The sequence below is a fragment of the Staurois parvus genome, unplaced genomic scaffold (genome assembly GCF_062004578.1).
Source record: "Staurois parvus isolate SC_StPar_1 unplaced genomic scaffold, SC_StPar_1.0 ptg001718l, whole genome shotgun sequence".
Taxonomy (NCBI): Eukaryota; Metazoa; Chordata; class Amphibia; order Anura; family Ranidae; genus Staurois; species Staurois parvus.
In genome coordinates this window covers 52,450-69,485 of record NW_028319514.1, presented here as the reverse complement: position 1 = coordinate 69,485, position 17,036 = coordinate 52,450, and the positions used below count along the sequence as shown (strand labels likewise).

Below are 17,036 nucleotides of genomic sequence, written 5' to 3'. Positions count from 1 at the left end.
TCGTGGAATGTCAATGATCATGAGAACAGTGAGGAATAATCCCAGAACTACACGTGAGGATCTTGTCAATGATCTCCAGCCAGCTGGGACCACAGTCACCAAGAAAACAATTGGTAATACACTACGCCGACAAGGACTGAAATCCTGCAGTGCCCGCAAGGTCCCTCTGCTCAAGAAAGCACATGTCCAGGCCCGTCTGAAGTTTGCCACTGAACATCTGAATGATGCAGAGGAGGACTGGTGGGAAGTGTTGTGGTCAGATGAGACCAAAATCGAGCTCTTTGACATCAACTCGCCGTGTTTGGAGGAGGAGGAATGCTGCCTATGACCCCAAGAACACCATCCCAACTGTCAAACATGGTGGTGGAAACATTCTGCTTTGGGGGGGGTTTCTGCTAAGGGGACAGGACAACTGCACCGCGTCAAAGGGACGATGGATGGGGCAATGTACCATCAAATCTTGGGTGACAACCTTCTTCCCTCAGCCAGGGCATTGAAAATGGGTCGTGGATGGGTGTTCCAGCATGACAAAACACGGCCAAGGTAACAAAGGAGTGGCTCAAGAAGAATCATATTAAGGTCCTGGAGTGGCCTAGCCAGTCTCCAGACCTTAATCCGATCGAAAATCTGTGGAGGGAGCTGAAAGTTCAAGTTGCCAAACGTCAGCCACCAAACCTTAATGACTTGGAGAGGATCTGCCAAGAGGAATGGGCCAAAATCCCTCCTGAGATGTGTGCAAACTTGGTGGCCAACTAAAGGAAACGTCTGACCTCTGTGATTGCCAACAAGGGATTTGCCACCAAGTACTAAGTCTTATTTCCCTCATGAACATGCAGATCAGTCATCATTTGTTAGACATGCATTTCTGCTGAATTTATTTACAATACACTGAACATTCGAGTGTGTGTGTGCATGCGTGCGTGCGTGCGTGCGTGCGTGCGTCCTAAAGTGTAGTATTTCAAATATATGTCAATATATTTGAGAATAATAGTTTTAAAATATATTTTTCTTCCATGTGGGATGTCGCTGCCTCCTGTAGGCTCCAACATCGGGTATTTTGGTGGTGTCCATGATGGTGAAAGGAGCAGTGGGCGAGTGCTGGACAGGTGAGTGTCAGTAGGATGCAGGGGTAGCCTTACCCAAAATCAGGTTTTGCATAGATAGAGCATCTGTTATGAAAGAAATGTCCTACCAACAAAATAGTAAAGTTTTCCAACACGCTGTTCATCATGTACTTCTCCGGTAAGTGCTTCAGCTTGTGGATAAAATTTATCATATATTCACACATGGGAGAGCGGTTTATCCTATACACGAATCGGCCATTTTCAAACCTTGCATATTCTGTCTGTAAACACAAGAGAGGGAAGATCCGAAGATGAATATAAACAGTCAGATCCAATCATTCCAGACATGACCCCACACAAAGGACACCATTCCCTGTACGTGTGAAATACGTCGTGCCGTACCTCCACCTTCTCCACCACTTGTTTCCCAAACGAACAGACTTTAGTTGAGCAGGTGATGGTCATATTTTCCGAGCTTTCGTACTGACTCGTTACACCGTAGAACGCCCCGGCATCGTCCTGGATATTACAGTTCAAGTCGGCCTGTATAAAGAGAGCAGAATTCATATTCAGTAACAATTTCAGGTCATCTCAATAGCTAGCATGATGTTTTCCCAATGTAGCACCCTCCCCTCCTTGTTCACGGTAGGCTGTTAGGTAAATTTAGTTAGCTCCTCTGCAAAGAGTGGAGAAGGGGTTGATTGCTTGTGGCAGTTCAGTGTCTCACAGGCAGTTTGAATATTTAAGGTGCTCTGGCCAGTCCCTAGGGAGGTGTTCCCAGAAGGTGGAGTGGAGGCCCATACATATTCTGAGGCCTGGTAGCCAAGGAGAAAAGTATCAGCCTTCTGGAGTTGATCCCTGTGCTGTGGGCTCTGCCCCCAGGGCAAAAAGACAGAGGTGCCTTTTTAAAGACATTGAGGTCCTAGCTAGGGTGCCTACTGAAGAAAGCCTGGATCAGAGACTGTGCAGAATAAATATTATATAAAAATAAAAAAATATATAATATTTTAATTTTTTTTCTAGTTTTATTTATTGCTTTCAATTAGGATTTTTTACATGGGGGTGCAAGATAGACAGACCATGCATTTTCATGCAATGTCTGCTTTAAAAACCAGTTCATACACTAACAGGGGCACCACAGGGGGTAAATGGTTAGCACTTCCGCCTGGCTGATCAAGGGTCGTTGGTTTGAATCCCAACCATGGCACCACCTGCCTAGAGTCTGATTGTTCTTCCTGTGCCTGCATGGGTTTCCCCCCAGTACTCTGGTTTCCTCCCACACTCCAAAAGGCATGCTATAGGTTAATTGGATCCTCTCTAACGCCATATGTATACGTATGAATGTGAGTTAGGGACCTTAGATTGTACGCTCCTTGAGGGTTAGGGACTGATGTGAATGTACAATATATATGTAAAGCGCGGAGTAAATTGATGGCGCTATAGAAGTACCTGAAACAAATAAAATTAAAATAATAACATATGGAACTTTTCAAAGAAAAACCCACAGGTAACCTCAAAAGAAATACAGGCTGCTCTGGAAGAAGATGGTGTGCTTGTTTTGAAGGAGTACAATACGGTGATACTTGAACAAAAATGAGCTGTTTGGTGGAGGTGCCAGAAAGGCCAATGTCCAATGTCACAAAAAAGCCCAGTTACAATATGCCTGACAACACCATGACCAGGCCTTTGTGTCATTGGTGCAGTAAAAAAAAAATAAAAAATAAAATATAATATATATAAAAAATAATTGTGCAGTCATGCAGCGCTGTACCCAAACAAAATTTATATTCACACAAGTAGAGCTTTATTTTGATGGTATTTGATCACCACTGGGTTTTTAATTTTTTGAGATATAAATGAAAAAAGACCAAAAATTTTGAAAAAAAAAAATTATATATATATATATATATATATATATATATAAATAAATAAAAATACAAAACATTTTTTAACAGTTTTAACAGTTGCCATATATATATATATATATATATATATATATATATATATATATATATCCTAGATTGTAAGCTCCAAGGATCAGGCCCTCCTATCCCTCTTGTATTGAACTGTATTGTTGCTGTATTGTCTCCCTTTATATTGTGAAGCGCTGAGCAAACTGTTGGCGCTATATAAATCCTGTATAATATTATAAATAAATATATATATATATGTAATTAATATTTTAATTTATTTTCTAATTTTATTTATTGCTTTCAATTAGGATTTTTACATGGGGGTGGGGCGTGCAAGATAGACCATGCATTTTCATGCAATGTCTGCTTTAAAACATTTATTATTATAGAAAATGTGACTGGATTAAGTGGTAACGTTTTATCCTAGGTCTGCAGAATGGCTTTTAATTTAAACACTTTAAAGAACCCCTCCCTCCTAGATTGTAAGCTCCCAGGATCAGGGCCCTCCTAACCCTCTTGTATTGAACGGTATCCTTGCTGAATTGTCTCCCATTATATTGTAAAGTGCTGTTGGTGCTATATAAATACTGTATAATAATAATAATATATAAATATTGTATAATAATAATATATAAATCCTGTATAATAATAATATATCACTAAGGCAAGGGAGAATAGCAATCCACGTGTAGCGGTATTGCAGTACCAGAGCCCAGGTCAGCAGGGGGCGCTGTGTGTCTATTTAAGACACCGGTATAGAATCTTTAAATCAGTACTACATTGTTTTCTGACAAGTTATACAGCCATGCACCCTGCTGGTTAAAGTGTATAATCTGAGAATAATATACAAAACGTTGAAGGAGCAGCAGTACAGGTTTATATTAGAAGTTGAGTTGTCTGTGCACATTGTAGCCGAGAAGAGGACTTCCATGTATCGCTGGAAGAATGCTAAAAGGAGCCGATATCCATAAAGGGATGGTGCGGGGTAAAAGTCTAACCATGTGTACCCAAAGGCCTAAACTTTACATTTGGTTAATAAATTGTAAACCTTTTTTTAAAGCTGAAAATATCCAAACACACAGTTAAAATGAAAGAACTGTATTACCTGCCAAAGGGTTTTTGCTTCTGTCCATCCATGTCTGAGATTTACACAGACCTGCCCCACAGAACAGCTCTGTCTGGCATGAGAGGAGACCAAATTTTAAGGTGCTGCAGTTAAATATATCTATAGCAGGGGCGGACTGACCATTTGGAAACTTGGGCACTGCCCGAGGGCCCGGGGTCAGTAGGGGGCCCCATGAGATGCCCCTGGTACCTTTTTCATAGTCTTTTTTGAGTTTGGGCAAGGACACAGGGGCCCCATGATCCCCTATTGCCCGGGGGCCCCATGAATTGTTAGTCCGCCCCTGACCTATAGGCATTTTTTTTTTTGCTTTGGGTGGAGTATGTTCAGACATGTTAGTTTATATTTTGCTATTTCCCACTGGGAAGATTTCCCTTTACATTCTGTCTTGAAAACACAAGAGGTAAGGAGGAGGTTTCTCAGCTGTTTTTTTTCCCCAAAGGAACCACCTGAAATATTTTTGAGATTTAGGGAAACCCTTGCTAAAACCAATAGATACAGTAGGTGGTCAAAAGGAAAAATGCTCCCTGCACAGTTAAAATAATTACTGGGAGTCATGCGGATGGCTTTGCCAAGTGGTGTTGGAACTATGCAGGTCATTCAGCCACAGTCCCAGGAACACCTACAACCTCTGGAGGAATGAGAGCTGAGAATGGCTGCTTTAGAAGTTGCTTAAGGGGTTTCCTTCAACTGAAGCTGATTGACCTCCCATCTGATGGTGCTCACAGAGTCCCAGGTACTTTGCCACTTGGCAGAGCCAGTGACTTGAACCCAATGATCTTTTACCTTATAAAATCACAGTAAGTGGGTGGGCATTCTTCCCACTGACCACGAATGGAAGGGGCATTCTTCCCACTGACCACGAATGGAAGGGGCATTCTTCCCACTGACCACGAATGGAAGGAACATTCTTCCCACTAACCCCCAATGTAAGGGGCATTCTTCCCATTGACCATGAATGGAAGGAACATTCTTCCCACTGACCAACAATGTAAGGGGCATTCTTCCCACTAACCCCCAATGTAAGGAACATTCTTCCCACTGACCACTAATGTAAGGAACATTCTTCCCACTGGCCACCAATGTAAGGAGAATTCATCCCACTGACTCCCAAGGTAAGGAACATTCTTCCCACTGACCACCAATATAAGGGACATTCTTCCCACTGACCCCCAATGTAAGGGACATTCTTCCCACTGATCCCCAATGTAAGGGACATTCTTCCCACTGGCCACCAATGTAAGGAGCATTCATCCCACTGACTCCCAAGGTAAGGAACATTCTTCCCACTGACCACCAATATAAGGGACATTCTTCCCACTGACACCCAATGTAAGGGGCATTCTTCCCACTGATCCCCAATGTAAGGGACATTCTTCCCACTGACCACCAATGTATGGGACATTCTTCCCACTGACCACCAATGTAAGGGACTTTCTTCTCACTGACCCCCAATGTAAGGGACATTCTTCCCACTGACCACCAATGTAAGGGACTTTCTTCTCACTGACCCCCAATGTAAGGGACATTCTTCCCACTGACCACCAATGTAAGGGGCAATCTTCCCACTGACCCCCAATGTATGGGACATTCTTCCCACTGACCACCAATGTAAGAGACATTCTTCCCACTGACCACCAATGTAAGGGACATTCTTCCCACTGTTCACCAATGTAACTAATTGGGTTTTAAAATACACATTTTTAATTTGCCATGAAAATCTTGCTTCTGCCCTGTTTTGAGTAAAACGTTCTTCTCTTAGGAGACACAAAAAGCCAAAGTGGGCTAAAAATACTCCAAGTTGGCTAGAAGTAGTGGCGAGATTTCTCATGCTGTGGTGAATGTCCTACACAAAAGGAGGCCGTGTGCTGAGCCATAGGACTGCACGTTGTATGTCTTGCCTATGGCCCAATTACGGCTCTCTGCCATTACCGGGTAATTGCGGCACAGCACATCTCCCACTTCTTTTGATACGAAGACACTTTACACAGAGACAGCTGATGGGCAATTTATACAGAGAGAAATGGAACACCATTTAAAATGTGTTAGATTCTTCCATGCTTAAGACATATTGATTGATGGGGCTGCCCATGGCGTCTATAAAACACACATCTGGTAACCTGTAGAGTGTGGCCGAGTGGGGAGGAATCAGGTGATAATGACTGTTCTAACAGAGAGAGACAGGACATAGCGGACCTCACACACCTCCGCTGAAAGATCTGCTCAAGAAATATCATCCAGAGAATTCAAGGTTGATATTATAGTGGTCAAAGTGCCACCTACTACTGCATTAATCCCATACATTAACCTTCCACTGGCAATCTCGGAACTGTGGCTGGCCTGTCACCTACCGCTCATGGTCAACCAATGATTGGGAGCAATTATGACGGGCTGCCGTTGATGTCATCACTGTGCAGCATGATCAAGAGCCCCTCCACTGGCAACCTCGGAACTGTGGCTGACCTGTCACCTAACGCTCATGGTCGACCAATGATTGGGAGCAATTATGATGGGCTGCCATTGATGTCATCACTGGGCAGCATGATCAAAAGCCCTTCCATTGGCAACCTCGGAACTGTGGCTGACCTGTCACCTACTGCTTATGGTCAACCAATAATTGGGAGCAATTATGACGGGCTGCCGTTGATGTCATCACTGTGCAGCATGATCAAGAGCCCCTCCACTGGCAACCTCGGAACTGTGGCTGACCTGTCACCTAACGCTCATGGTCGACCAATGATTGGGAGCAATTATGATGGGCTGCCATTGATGTCATCACTGGGCAGCATGATCAAAAGCCCCTCCACTGGCAACCTCGGAACTGTGGCTGACCTGTCACCTACCGCTCATGGTCAACCAATGATTGGTAGCAATTATGACGGGCTGCCATTGATGTCATCACTGTGCAGCATGATCAAGAGCCCCTCCACTGGCAACCTCGGAACTGTGGCTGACCTGTCACCTAACGCTCATGGTCGACCAATGATTGGGAGCAATTATGATGGGCTGCCATTGATGTCATCACTGTGTAGCATGATCAAGAGCCCCTGAAGGTCCTACAGGGCTGGAAAAGGACTTTCAGGACGTATGTAGCAAGCTCAAGGTCCAAAGCAGTTGGAACAGGATTTCCAGAGTGCATCTGGCAAGCCCAAGGTCCTAAACAGCGGGAACAGGATTTCCAGAGTGTATCTGGCAAGCCCAAGGTCCTATACAGCTGGAAAAGGATTTTCAGGACGTATGTAGCATGCCCAAGAGCCAACACAGCTGGAACAGGATTTCCAGAGTGTATGTGGCAAACCCAAGGTCCTACATAGCTGGAAAAGGACTTTCAGTATGTATGTAGCAAGCTCAAGGTCCAACACAGCTGAAACAGGACTTCCAGAGTGTATGTGGCAAACCCAAGGTTCTTCATGGTGGAGCAGGACTTTCATGGTGTATGTAGCATGCCCAAGAGCCAACACGGCTGGAACAGGACTCGCAGTTTGTGCCTAGCATGTCCAAGGTCTGCAAAATGTTAACCATCAAGCAAACTTTTTTTATCTGCCTCTATTGCACTCAAGTAATAAATTGGGATAAGGCAACTGTTAGCAATATTTTTGGATTATATATATATAAAACCTGTTTAATTTTGATCACAAATGTTTCCCAGGGCCACACACCAATCATAGTCAGGCCTCTATGATTACGCCCTACTTGGGCAAAAGATTAGCCAGCTGAAGCCATTTTCAGATTGTCTGTATTGGTGTGAGGTCCTGGGAAACATTTGTGACTATATGGACAGGCTTGACTTGCTCTTATTGGTGGCCCAGCAGCGGTGTTTGAACTGGCTGGTATATCTGACAGAAGCATGTGAGCGGTGCTGCTTTTCTATTCGGTTTATATTTTATTTTGATGTTGTATAAATATTTTATTGTAATATTGAGGGAGCGTCTAATTACCTTTCTAATCAGAGGTGGAGCGACCCCAAACCAGGGGAGGAGCGACCCCAAACCAGGGGAGAGGGGGAGTGACCCCATACCAGGGGAGAGGGGGAGTGATCCCATACCAGGGGACAAACAACCGCAAACCAAGGGAGGAACGACCGCAAACCAAGGGAGGAGCGACCCCAAACCAGGGGAGGAGCGACCCCAAACCAGGGGAGGAGCGAGGACCGACCCCATACCAAAGAGAGTGGTGACCCCATACCAGGATACTGGGGGAGGGGGGCATCTCATACCCAGGGTAGTAAGGGGGAGCAACCCCATACCAGGATACCGGGGGGGGGGGGTAGGTGACGGATACACGGGGGGTAGCGACCCCATACCAGGGAGGAGCAACCCCATAACAGGAGCAGGGGGGAAGTGACCCCATAACAGGAGAGGGGGGGGAGCGACTCTATAATGGGAGAGGGAGAGGGACCCCATACCAGCGGACGAGCGACCTAATACCAGGGGATGAGTGACCCAAAACCAAGAGAGGAGCAACCCAAACCGGGGGGGACCCCAAACCAGAGGCAGAGTGACCCCATAACAGGAGAGGGGGGGGAGTGACCCCATAATGGGAGAGGGAGAGGGACCCCATACCAGGGGATGAGTGACCCAAAACCAAGAGAGGAGCAACCCAAACCGGGGGGGGAGGGGTGCGACCCTAAACCAGAGGCAGAGTGACCCCAAATCAGAGGGGAGCGACCCCAAGCCTTGCTCTTATTGGTGGCCAAGCAGCAGTGTTTGAACTGGCTGGTATATCTGACAGAAGCACGTGAGCGGTGCTGCTTTTCTAGTCGGTTTATATTTTATTTTGATGTTGTATAAATATTTGATTGTAATAGTGAGGGTGGCGTCTAATTACCGTTTCTATTTGTTAGGACATTGCACCAGAGTCTGAGGGCCACTCATGGGTTTTCCATGTAAAAAACAGTCAAATTCTTTCCTGCATATCCCTCACAAAGTCTACAGCAATGGTCGGGCTTCTTCTGCCAAACATTGAGGCCAGTAAACCAGAATTATTAATTGAAAAGGCTCCTCGTCTAAATGATATTTCCCAAATAAGCGGCACTACATCAAAGAATCTTGATAGGTTTCTCTGATTGCAAGAGGCCGCGTATTCAGGAGCATCCTGTTTGCAATTCAAATTCCTGCAAAACAAAGAATCGATGTTCTGTTTGTAGAGCTCTCCCCACCAATCGCAGCCCGTCCCCTCATTTATAGACGGCTGTATAAATGATTCCATTTTTATTCATGACTGCACAGTTCCAAGAGGATATTTTGCATATAAACTAATATTTTAACATTTTACAGACTGAATAGTCAGAAAATACTTTACTGTTTTATTTTCTGTCGAGATTGGAAAAATAGAATTTTTCTCCCTAATGCTCATCAATAAAGTGAAGTGATCAAAGGATCCAGGCGAACCTCTCAGAGAGAACGGTGATGATGACAATGTATGTCTCCACGTATCTCATAAGACACATTTCCTCTGATTCTTCTGAGTGAAAGCTGGAATGAGGATGCTTTGGGCTACTACATAGCCATAGTGGCTAATGCCAGAACTATGGAGTCATTCTCCACAACTGCCAATGACAATCACCTTTTCACTCCAACTGATGGTTAAGGCAGAGCAACCCCAAACCATCCAAGCCAGGGGAGGGAAGGGGATGGGGGCGAGTCCAAGCCAGGGGAGGGAAGGGGATGGGGGCGAGTCCAAGCCAGGGGAGGGAAGGGGATGGGGAGGAATCCAAGCCAGGGGAGGGAAGGGGATGGGGGCGAGTCCAAGCCAGGGGAGGGAAGGGGATGGGGGCGAGTCCAAGCCAGGGGAGGGAAGGGGATGGGGGCGAGTCCAAGCCAGGGGAGGGAAGGGGATGGGGAGGAATCCAAGCCCGGGGATGGGGAGGAATCCAAGCCAGGGGATGGGGAGGAATCCAAGCCAGGGAAGGGGATGGGGGCGAGTCCAAGCCAGGGGAGGGAAGGGGATGGGGGCGAGTCCAAGCCAGGGGAGGGAAGGGGATGGGGGCGAGTCCAAGCCAGGGGAGGGAAGGGGATGGGGGCGAGTCCAAGCCAGGGGAGGGAAGGGGATGGGGGCGAGTCCAAGCCAGGGGAGGGAAGGGGATGGGGGCGAGTCCAAGCCAGGGGAGGGAAGGGGATGGGGGCGAGTCCAAGCCAGGGGAGGGAAGGGGATGGGGGCGAGTCCAAGCCAGGGGAGGGAAGGGGATGGGGGCGAGTCCAAGCCAGGGGAGGGAAGGGGATGGGGCCGAGTCCAAGCCAGGGAAGGGAAGGGGATGGGGCCGAGTCCAAGCCAGGGGAGGGAAGGGGATGGGGGCGAGTCCAAGCCAGGGGAGGGAAGGGGATGGGGGCGAGTCCAAGCCAGGGGAGGGAAGGGGATGGGGGCGAGTCCAAGCCAGGGGAGGGAAGGGGATGGGGCCGAGTCCAAGCCAGGGAAGGGAAGGGGATGGGGCCGAGTCCAAGCCAGGGGAGGGAAGGGGATGGGGGCGAGTCCAAGCCAGGGGAGGGAAGGGGATGGGGGCGAGTCCAAGCCAGGGGAGGGAAGGGGATGGGGGCGAGTCCAAGCCAGGGGAGGGAAGGGGATGGGGGCGAGTCCAAGCCAGGGGAGGGAAGGGGATGGGGGCGAATCCAAGCCAGGGGAGGGAAGGGGATGGGGGCGAGTCCAAGCCAGGGGAGGGAAGGGGATGGGGGCGAGTCCAAGCCAGGGGAGGGAAGGGGATGGGGGCGAGTCCAAGCCAGGGGAGGGAAGGGGGCGAGTCCAAGCCAGGGGAGGGGAGGGGGAGAGTCCAAGCCACAGGAAGGAGGGGGAGAGTCCAAGCCACAGGAAGGAGGGGGAGAGTCCAAGCCAGGGGAGGGAAGGGGGAGGCAGCCACTCCAAACAGGGCAAGGGAAGGGTGCCACTCAAAACCAGGGGAGGTGGCCACTCCAAACCAGGGGAGAGGGGGAGTTCCCCATACCAAGGGACGAGCGACCCCAAACCAGGGGAGGAGTGACCCCAAACCAGAGGGGGAGCGACCCCAAACCAGAGGGGGAGCGACCCCAAACCAGAGGGGGAGCGACCCCAAACCAGAGGGGGAGTGACCCCAAACCAGAGGGGGAGCGACCCCAGGCCAGAGGGGGAGCGAGCCAATACCAGGGGAGAGGGGGAGCAAACCCATACCAGGGAAGAGGGGGAGCAACCCCATACCAGGGGATAAGCGACCACAAACCAAGGGAGGAGCGACCCCATACCAAGGGAGGAGCGACCCCAAACCAGGGGAGGAGCAACCTCAAACCAGGGGAGCAGTGAGGACTGACCCCATACCAGGATACCGGGGGAAGGTAGCGACCCCATACTAGGATATGGGGGGGGGGGTAGCAACCCCATACCAGGATATGGGGGGAAGTGAACCCGTACCAGGATATCGGGGGGAGCCACCCCATAACAGGAGAGAGGGGGAAGTGACCCCATAACGAGAGAGGGGGAAGTGGCCCCATAACGGGAGGGGAGGAGGGACCCCATACCAGGGGACGAGCGACCCAACACCAGGGGACGAGCGACCCCAAACCAAGAGAGGAGCAACCTCAAACCAGAGGAGGAGCGACCCCAAAACAGAAGAGGAGCGACCCCATACCAGGGGAGAGAGGGAGCGACCCCTTTCCAGGGGACCGGTGACCCCAAACCAAAGGAGGAGTAACCCCATACCAGAGAGAGAGTGGTGACCCCATACCAGGGAAAGGGGGGGCACCTCATACCAGGGAAGGAGGGGGGAGCAACCCCATACCAGGTACCAGGGGAGGGGGGGGGAGCGACCCTATAGAGGGGGAGGGGAGCGACCCCATACCAGGATACCGGGGGGGGAGCGAGCCGATAACAGGAGAGAGGGGAGTGACCCCATACCAAGAGAGAGGGGGGAGTGACCCATACCAGGGGAGGGGGGGCAAGTGGCCCTATACCAGGATACCATATCAGATAAACCGTATACCCCATATCAGATAACAGGGAAGGGGAGGGAGCAACCTCATACCAGGGAGGGGGGGGGGGGTAGAATGCAATGAATCCAATCCAAGGGGGCGTGACCTTTTTTTATCACTGATACAATAAATGAAGCCTTCTGTCTTTGCTGAATAGAAAAAGAAAAAAAAAAAAAGGAAGGGCACCACTAGGGGGCATCAAACAACAGGGAATCCTCCAGTCATTACTATACAAGTCTCCACAGGATTCGATGAGAAGGACGATTGTTTTCTTTTGCTTCTGACAAAAATAGCACAAAGTCAAAGTCAGTTGTTTCAATAACCGTCTGAGGATTTTACAGGCGAGCCTCAAATTTAAATGGGGGCAGCTAAAGCGAAGTTGTCAGGACAGAAAATCCGGCGCGGCTGAAGCCGCAGTGTATGGCGGAGTCTGCATTCACTTTAAGTAAGCAATGAAGTTCTCTTATTTGGTCCCTTTATATGGTCCATTAACCCCTTGAGGCCCACAAAACACGTATGGGTGGGCTTTCATGCCACACGCCTGCGTCTGGGGCTTCATCATATGAATTCAACATGCCTGAGCCACACAGACCCAGAATGTCTCCTCTGTGTGCTGCAGATGGAGGCCGGGGACAGAGTGATGCAATGCTTGGCAGGCGTGCCGGTTGTTTGTAGAGACCCCGCTATAGGCTGGAGTGTCCCTAGCTAAATGGAGCTTTGTTTACATCTTCTGGGCTCTGCTGGTCCCCCTAAGCTCAGTGCATTGATTGCTTCTGTCTGCTTCTGTTGAGCAGGTTCCAGTAGTCAGTGTGGGATGAACAATTATTGGCGATCCCCACTGATGACGTGCGGGTGCACGAAACGCGTAAGGAGGAGCCAATTACACCATGACGTCACGCCGCCGGAGGAGCCAATTACGCCGCGTCGTCACGCCGCCGGAGCAACGTGGAGCTCCGGCTGCCATCTTTACTGAAGGACGGTTAGTCCTGTTTCTTATCGCGATTTTACCTCGTTTCTGAATGCAATACTCAATAAATGGAGATTTAATTTACTACACTATGGGCATATTCCTGTGTCTGAACTCCCGAGAGGAGTATTCATTTTCAGATGCCCTGTATGAGATAAAGATCCATCCCAGTACCCAGAGGGATCCTCCTGCATATCCAGGAAGCAGCATCCATCTATCCCTTAAGGGGAACTCTGGCTGTTTTGGGTCAGCACTTAATGTCCCAGGACCTGATTGTTCCACTACCCTGCCCTTCAGAGGGAAGTCACCCTAACATCATAACTACCTTGATGACTTCAGGATATATCTATACTGGCGCATATATACTGCGCGTCTGGTGAGTGCGCAATTCTCTCCATATCACTGCACAAGCACAGACATACCAGAATAACAAGCACCATTAAGAGCACTGAAAGTCACTTTATGAACTACAATATTATTCTGTTTTATGAACTTTTATCACAGCATCTTTTTAATAAATATTGTGCTATTTTTATCAATTTTATGATCTTAATATTGATTTAGCGCTGCACTACTGTTAGGATTGATCTGGATTGTTTGCCTGAGCGGTACACCTCTGTTCTTTGGATTCTGTTGTATTCTTGCTGTCTCCGACACTGAACATTCACGTACCGTATTTTTCGCTCCATAAGATGTACTTTTTTCCCCCCAAAAAAGGGGGGAAAATGTCAGTGCGTCTTATAGAGCGAATATGGAGTGGCCGGTCCGGTATTTCCGCCGCCACCATGTCAGAATACCGGGCCGGTCGTCTGCTCTTCTCTGCTGCAGGACCTTACCTGTTCCTCGGTCCAGCGCTGTACAGCCTTCCCGTGCCGGCTTATGTGACAGCCGGGTGCCCACTGCGCATGCGCGAGAAGCGCTGTGCTTTGTGAATGGTCTGGCGTCTTCTGGGACACATGACAGGTCCCAGAAGACGCCGGGCCATTCACAAAGCGCAGCACTTCTCGCGCATGCGCAGTGGGCACCCGGCTGTCACAGCCGGGTGCCCACACTAAAGGAAGGACAACTCCGCGGAAGTGGGAGCAGGTACCTGTCTAATTCAGGTACCCGCTTCCCCTCCCTAGGTCCGCAGTCTCTGGTCATTCCATGTACTGTCTGCAGTCTCTGGTCATCTGTACTATGTCCGCAGTCCCTGGCATTTTTCCTGTACTATGTCCGCAGTCTCTGATCACCCCCTGTACCTTGTCCGCAGTCTCTGGTCACCCCCTGTACTGTGTACGTAGTCTCTGGTCATCTCCTGTACTGTGTCCGCAGTCTCTGGTCATCCCCTGTACTGTGTCCGCAGTCTCTGGTCATCCCCTGTACTGTGTCCGCAGTCTCTGGTCATCCCCTGTACTGTGTCCGCAGTCTCTGGTCATCCCCTGTACTGTGTCCCTAGTCTCTGGTCATCTCCTGTCCTATGTTTGCAGTCTCTGGTCATCCACTGTACTATGTCAGCAGTCTCTGGTCATCCCCTGTACTGTGTCCGCAGTCTCTGGTCATCTCCTGTACTGTGTCCGCAGTCTCTGGTCATCCCCTGTACTGTGTCCGCAGTCTCTGGTCATCCCCTGTACTGTGTCCGCAGTCTCTGGTCATCCCCTGTACTGTGTCCGCAGTCTCTGGTCATCCCCTGTACTGTGTCCGCAGTCTCTGGTCATCCCCTGTACTGTGTCCGCAGTCTCTGGTCATCCCCTGTACTGTGTCCGCAGTCTCTGGTCATCCCCTGTACTGTGTCCGCAGTCTCTGGTCACCCCCTGTACTGTGCCCGTAGTCTCTGGTCACCCCCTGTACTATGTCCGCAGTCTCTGGTCACCCCCTGTACTGTGCCCGTAGTCTCTGGTCATCTCCTGTACTGTGTCCGCAGTCTCTGGTCATCCCCTGTACTGTGTCCGCAGTCTCTGGTCATCTCCTGTACTGTGTCCGCAGTCTCCGGTCATCTCCTGTGCTGTGTCCGCAGTCTCCGGTCATCTCCTGTGCTGTGTCCGCAGTCTCTGGTGATCTCCTGTACTGTGTCCGCAGTCTCTGGTCATCCCCTGTACTGTGTCCGCAGTCTCTGGTCATCTCCTGTACTGTCTGCAGTCTCTGGTCATCTCCTGTACTATGTCTGCAGTCCATTGGTTCAGAATATTTTTTTTCTTGTTTTTCTCCTCTAAAACCTAGGCGCGTCTTATGGTCAGGTGCGTCTTATGGAGCGAAAAATACGGTAATTTTTTTGTGAGGGCCCTTTAGTGATGCCATCAGCAGCTACTGGAAGCAGGCACCTAGAGGTGCAGCATGTGGATCTATCTATCTTGTAATGTGTATGCAAATTTCTACCAGCTTCAACAGTTGAAAGCTCAGACCAGCAACCCACCCATCATTGTTATGGGCCAATTGTGAGGTGCTGGAGGTTGGCAGGGCCTAAGCCCCTGATGTTATTATGTGATGCAGGCTTTTGTAATTTTACACAACGAAACTGAAAATATTACCATTTCTCACTTTCTCCTCCTTTTGTTCCAAAGTCATAGATACCACATGGACACTCACCATCCGCTGTACTGCAGTAAGTATATATACAGGGCAGCACAGTGGCTAAATGGTTAGCACATCCACATGGCAGTACTAGGGGTCCCTGGTTCAAATCCCAACCATGACACCACCTGCCTGGAGTTTGCATGTTCTCCCTGTGCCTGTGTGGGTTTCCTCCGGGTACTCCGGTTTCCTCCCACTCTCCAAAGACATGCTGGTAGGTGAATTGGCTCCTGTCTAAATTGGCCCTAGTATGTGTATGTATGGATGTGAGTTAGGGACCTTAGATTGTACGCCCCTTGAAGGTTAGGGACCTTAGATTGTACGCCCCTTGAGGGTTAGGGACCTTAGATTGTACGCCCCTTGAGGGTTAGGGACCTTAGATTGTACACCCCTTGAGGGTTAGGGACCTTAGATTGTACGCCCCTTGAAGGTTAGGGACCTTAGATTGTACGCCCCTTGAGGGTTAGGGACCTTAGATTGTACGCCCCTTGAGGGTTAGGGACCTTAGATTGTACACCCCTTGAGGGTTAGGGACCTTAGATTGGACGCCCCTTGAGGGTTAGGGACTGATGTGAATGTACAATATATATGTAAAGCGCTGCGTAAATTGATGGCGCTATATAAGTACCTGAAATAAATAAATAATATAACATGGAATATTATGAAGACACCAGAGTCACTCACCCAGAACTTTACTAAGAAGAAGGCATTCTGCGGACCCTTCCCAAACAGCTCCTTCAAGCCCCCTTTCTTCTCTGGAAACTTGTCGTAAATTTGGCGGATGTCTACAGACTCGAGCAGGGGGTCGCTGTACGAGTGGTTTGCTTGTCCGATGTGCACAAAGAGGTGTTTGTTGTACTGTAATAGAAGAGGACACGGTGATCAATACTCCTACATCCCCGACGCCATGTTACGGCAGCTCCCGGTTTTCCCCAGAGCCGTACATACTACACCTCCCTATTCATTTCACATTATCGATCGGCCCATCGCCGCACTTCATTCTCTCCCTCTAGATGTGGTTCACACACATTACTTCGCATGCATTTGCTCAACATACACAAGACGTCTGATGATAGCTTCATTCTGATCCACCAATGGACCAGAAATGAGAAAACAGCCCTACCCTCCCTATGCTACAATTAATACATCAGATACAAGTTTATAATACAGGCAGACCTCGGTTAACGTAATGTTCGGTTTCCGAATGAAATCCATTGAAAATAATGCTTCGGGTTCACAGATTTTTTTCGCAATAATTTTTTTTCTAATCATGTCCCTGTACAGTATTTATGCCTTTAAAGTGCACTTTATAAAGAGTTTTGAACAGACTTTTTTCTGACCTCCGGAACGGATTAATTGGTTTTCAATGCATTTACAAATTCATTTTTAATCATATCCCTTTATGCCTTTAGATTTTTTCGCAATACGAACGGATTAATTTGGTTTTCAATGCATTAACGATTTTTTTTTTAATCATGTCCCTGTACA

The 17,036-nt window shown here is 48.8% G+C and overlaps 1 protein-coding gene across 1 annotated transcript in view; it reads right to left on the bottom strand.

Moving 5' to 3' along the window:
• LOC149434658 (transcriptional enhancer factor TEF-1) overlaps positions 1-17,036 on the bottom strand; it is a 69,617-nt gene that overhangs the window by 12,910 nt on the left and 39,671 nt on the right. The window contains exons 5-7 of the mRNA XM_089663549.1: positions 16,233-16,406; positions 1,467-1,607; positions 1,193-1,345 (exon numbers count right to left, since the gene is read on the bottom strand). Of these exons, the coding sequence (XP_089519675.1) occupies positions 1,193-1,345; positions 1,467-1,607; positions 16,233-16,406 (468 nt within the window). The remainder of the gene's footprint in view (positions 1-1,192; positions 1,346-1,466; positions 1,608-16,232; positions 16,407-17,036) is intronic.